At 49.9% G+C, this 3992-nt stretch overlaps 1 protein-coding gene across 1 annotated transcript; it reads right to left on the minus strand.

Annotated features, from left to right (window-relative positions):
• Window positions 1-269: 269 nt before the first annotated feature.
• Window positions 270-3728, minus strand: LOC127759585 (protein SHORT INTERNODES 1). Its single transcript, XM_052283997.1, has 2 exons — window positions 2671-3728; window positions 270-2594 (listed from the first exon to the last, which is right to left on the minus strand). The coding sequence occupies exons 1-2, from the start codon at window positions 3215-3217 to the stop codon at window positions 2194-2196; spliced, it is 948 nt and encodes a 315-aa protein (XP_052139957.1). The 5' UTR covers window positions 3218-3728; the 3' UTR covers window positions 270-2193.
• Between the last annotated feature and the right edge of the window lie 264 nt (window positions 3729-3992).

A 3992-nucleotide genomic window follows, 5' to 3' on the forward strand; every position in this document is an offset into this window, starting at 1 on the left:
TATATATATATATATATATATATATATATATATATATATATATATATATATATATATATATATATATATATATAGCTGGCAAATAGGTATTATATATTCTAGATATATGGGCCATTAATTTTTGGATGAATTACAGCATAAACGCAAAGGAGACCTACTACTACTAATCAGATTACTCTGATCATGTGTTTTTTAGACATACTACACATGAATCGAACATATATATGTATGTGTGTGTGTGTTTATATATATATATATATACACACACACACACACTACTAACCAGATTAGTCTAATAACGTACAGGAGACTTAATGTGAGCCAAAATGAAGTCTACACCTTACACCCTCCATCCAAAAAAAAAAAATCTAACTATGAATCTAGACGAGCACCACTAGTAGTAAGTTTTACGGTTTCAAAAAAAACTAGTAGTAAGTTTTTATTTTTACTAGTGTTTCAGTGAATGAGCTTAACTACTTGTGTATCTTTGCCACATAAATACATGTACAATGTGCTTTGCGAAGTGATGATATATATTCAGTATGACAAGCTATAAATAACCATTCAGTACTAGCTAACAATACAGAATCAAACACATTACTATTAAATATCATGTCACCACCACTGATTGCAAAAAGAAAACATAAATGAAGATGATTAATAGGCAGTAGAAGAAAAGTTTACATATATTACCTAAACATGTCATATATATTTACCATGTGATATTTCTAAAATTTTGCAAAGCTTTGTTATGGATTCCTACATATACTTCAGGAAAAACCAATAACATCACATGTACAAAAACAAACAAGCTGGAAGCCCATTAAAAATTTATACAAGTTATATTATGTGATTTATTTGACCACAAACAATAGAATAACCGGGTAGTATTTTACCACCTCAACTATATATATTGTTTTTTGAAAGTAGACATTAATTATCGGCATTGTGAGATGAAGCATGAAATTGAATATTATTTCTTGTTAAAAACAGAAGAGCAGTACATTCCTTGCTAAAGTAGTGTAAAAAAAGTCATGCCTGAATAGGTTAATTCCCTGTGCAACAATAGTTACCAAACCCAGGCAATGTACGCTAGCAACCTAGGATGATGGACAAAAGGCCAAACAAATATATATTCGCTGCCTGATGTGATGGGATCAACGAGACAATGTTCATATGTCAGAGATCGATCGGATGAAGAACACGAGAATGTGCGAGTCATCATCTCACCCCCCTTGCAATTGTAAAACTCGGAAACAATAAAAAACCCATCACGAAATCAAGCAAGGGATCGGCGCATGGCTCGATCGGTCACGGCTCCCGACCAGATAGATGATCATTTGCTCCTTTCGTTTGTCTCCTCTCTCACTCACTCACTTTGTCTCTCTCTCCCATGAGCATACGATGACTGAATCTCTCTGTCCCTCTCTCTCTCATCTACAACTAGCTAGTAGTAATATAATCACAGGCATAAACAAACGCAAACACCCCAATTAACTTAAGACGATGCGATATCTAGGATCCACGAGCTACCAATTAAAGCCAACTAGGTTTCTAGGGCTCAGCTTTTCAAGAGAGCAAAGGGGCATGCTATAGTAAAGCGAAGGTGTCAACCTTATGGAAGCTAGTAGTACTCACATCTCACATATACTTCATGGTGTTAGTACTCACATACTACATGGAGTACAACATGGAGTAGTAAAAGCAAAGAAACCTTATTAGCCTTATTCTACATGGAGTATAGTACACCAATACCAAGAATTACTAGTATCAATTCAATCAAGCAGCAGGAATGAAGGAAGAAGATGAACAGTGCACGGTGGAAATCATCAAGCTAAGCTTAAGCTAAAGAGAGAGGGTGCTTTCCCCCAAGCTCCTAACTGTTGGGAAGCTTCCAATCATTCTTGCTAGGAAACGAGTGTATTAATTGCTCATATCAAATGGCTCCCAAGAAGAGAAGCAAACAAGAGTCTAAAGGGTTCGCCTGCCTAATTTAAGCTAAGCTAGGCTCTAGAAGAAAACACATCAATTTATGCAACGAGATATCAAAGGGAGATCAGAAGCTAAGAATTCTCAAGAGATCGAGATCGACCAAAGCAATTGACAGTTGCAGCGAGTGAGAGATTGTAGTGGCGTTACAGCATGGCGGCGACGTTGGCCGGACGGCCGGCCGGCGACCGGAGTGGGCACCGGTCACGGCCGCGGGTGGCCGTGGAAGAACGGCGTGCCGGCGGGGAACGCGCCGTAGGGCCCGGGCGTCGGGTACGGGTCCATCACCACAGCCGATGACACGATGATGTTGCCGCCGCCGCCGGAGCCTGCCTCGCCGGCCGCGGCGGTGCTCGGCGAGGACCCGTCGCCGGTGAGGCGGAAGTGGTACTCGCTGGCGCCGCCGCCGCCGGCGACCGCCAGGGCTTCGGGGCCGACGTCGTGCAGGATGCCCTTGAACACGTGGCCGCCGATGCTGACGGCCGTCTGGTACGCGACCTCCGCCTCGGCCTGGTCGACCGGCCCCAGCCGCACGCACCGGAACACCGCCTCCGAGCTCACCTCCCGCGGGAACCTCTCCGCCACCGTCACCATCTGCTGATCTCCTGCACACCCAGCAGATCGATCAACGCGGTTAGATACAGCGCGCGCGCCATGGCTAAGCTAAGCTCTAGTATATACCTGAGGAGGTCGTCGGGGTGGCGGCGGAGGGACGCGCGCGGGGGCGTTTGGTGGGGTCGCGAGATGGGCCGGCGCCGCCGGCGGTGGCGGCGGCGGAGGCGGCGAGCGCGGCGAGCTGCTGCTGGCGCTCGCGGCGCTTGGCGGCGGGGACCCAGGTGGACTTGACGTGGGTGGCGCAGGCGAAGCCCCGGCTCTTGCAGCAGGTGCGGCAGCGCATGTGGGTGCAGTCCTTCTTGGCCTGGTTGCCGCAGTCCTGGCAGCTGATGCCGCCGCCGCCGCCACCGCCCCCGCCGCCGCTCGACCGCATCCCGCGCGACGAGGACGAGGACGACGCCCCCGCCAACGACGGCGCCGGGGGCGCGTCATCGGCGAAGCGGATGATGTTGGAGGCGTAGAACGGCTGCTGCTCCTGCTGCTGCCATAGCTGGAAGCTCCCGCCCCTCGTGGCGTACAGGAACGAGGCGGCGTCGGCGGGGTGCACCGGCGGGACGGGCGGCGCCGGGTTGTCTCGGCTGTGGCTTCCTCCGCCTAGAGGGAACCCCGCCATGCGCCCAAATCCATAGGCGGCCGTACGTACCCCCGGCTAGGGAAGAAGAAGAAGAAGAAGAAGAAGAAGAAGAAGAAGACGACCACCACGAAGCAGCAGCAGCAGATCAAGAACCGATCAAGAAACCGAAACCTCTCTCTCGATCGTGTAGACCACTAGCTAGTAGCTAGCACGCGCGGCCAGGAGGAGTTAATCCGCGGCGGCCGGATCAGCTCAGCTCAGCTCGCTGCGCTGCCGCGAGTTAAGACGGTGAGGCGACAGAGAGGCCCTGCCACGCCGCCATGGAGCCTGCGCTCACCTAAGCTTCCATTTATTGCCTTTGCCTCCTCTCTCTCTCTCTCTCGCTCTCGCTTCGTATCGCACCGAGAGGAAAAGAGATGTGTGTGTGTGCGCGTGAGTTGGAGAGGTAGCCAGCCACCAACACGCGCACACGGCAACGCGGCTGCGGCTGCAGCTGCTGCTGCTGCTGCGAGAGAGAGAAAGAGAGAGTCGAGGGGAAAAGGCAGGGTACAGTTGCCGGCTGCCTCACCCCACTCTCTCTCTCTCGTTCTGAATACGGTTAGCTGGTTGGAATGTACTGTACTGTACTGTACTGCACTGCTACTAGCTGCATGCAGCATGCGACCCCGGGGTGGAGTTAATTGCCCGCGCCGTATGCATGCAGCGAGAGAGCATATGTTGGCGTGCTCCAGAATTCAGTTATTCCATGCCTCCCTTCCAACGCCATAGTCAGTGCGTAGTAATATTCAAAGCCAGCCAAGCTAGCCACGCCCAT

The sequence above is a fragment of the Oryza glaberrima genome, unplaced genomic scaffold, assembly GCF_000147395.1.
Source record: "Oryza glaberrima unplaced genomic scaffold, OglaRS2 ChrUN-Ctg54, whole genome shotgun sequence".
Lineage (NCBI taxonomy): Eukaryota > Viridiplantae > Streptophyta > Magnoliopsida > Poales > Poaceae > Oryza > Oryza glaberrima.

Coding starts and splice junctions, on each gene's coding strand:
- LOC127759585 (XM_052283997.1), bottom strand. CDS start 3,217: ATGGCGGGGTTCCCTCTAGGCGGAGGAAGCCACAGCCGAGACAACCCG. Junction 2,595..2,670: donor CACCCCGACGACCTCCTCAG/GTATATACTAGA, acceptor CTGGGTGTGCAG/GAGATCAGCAGATGGTGACG.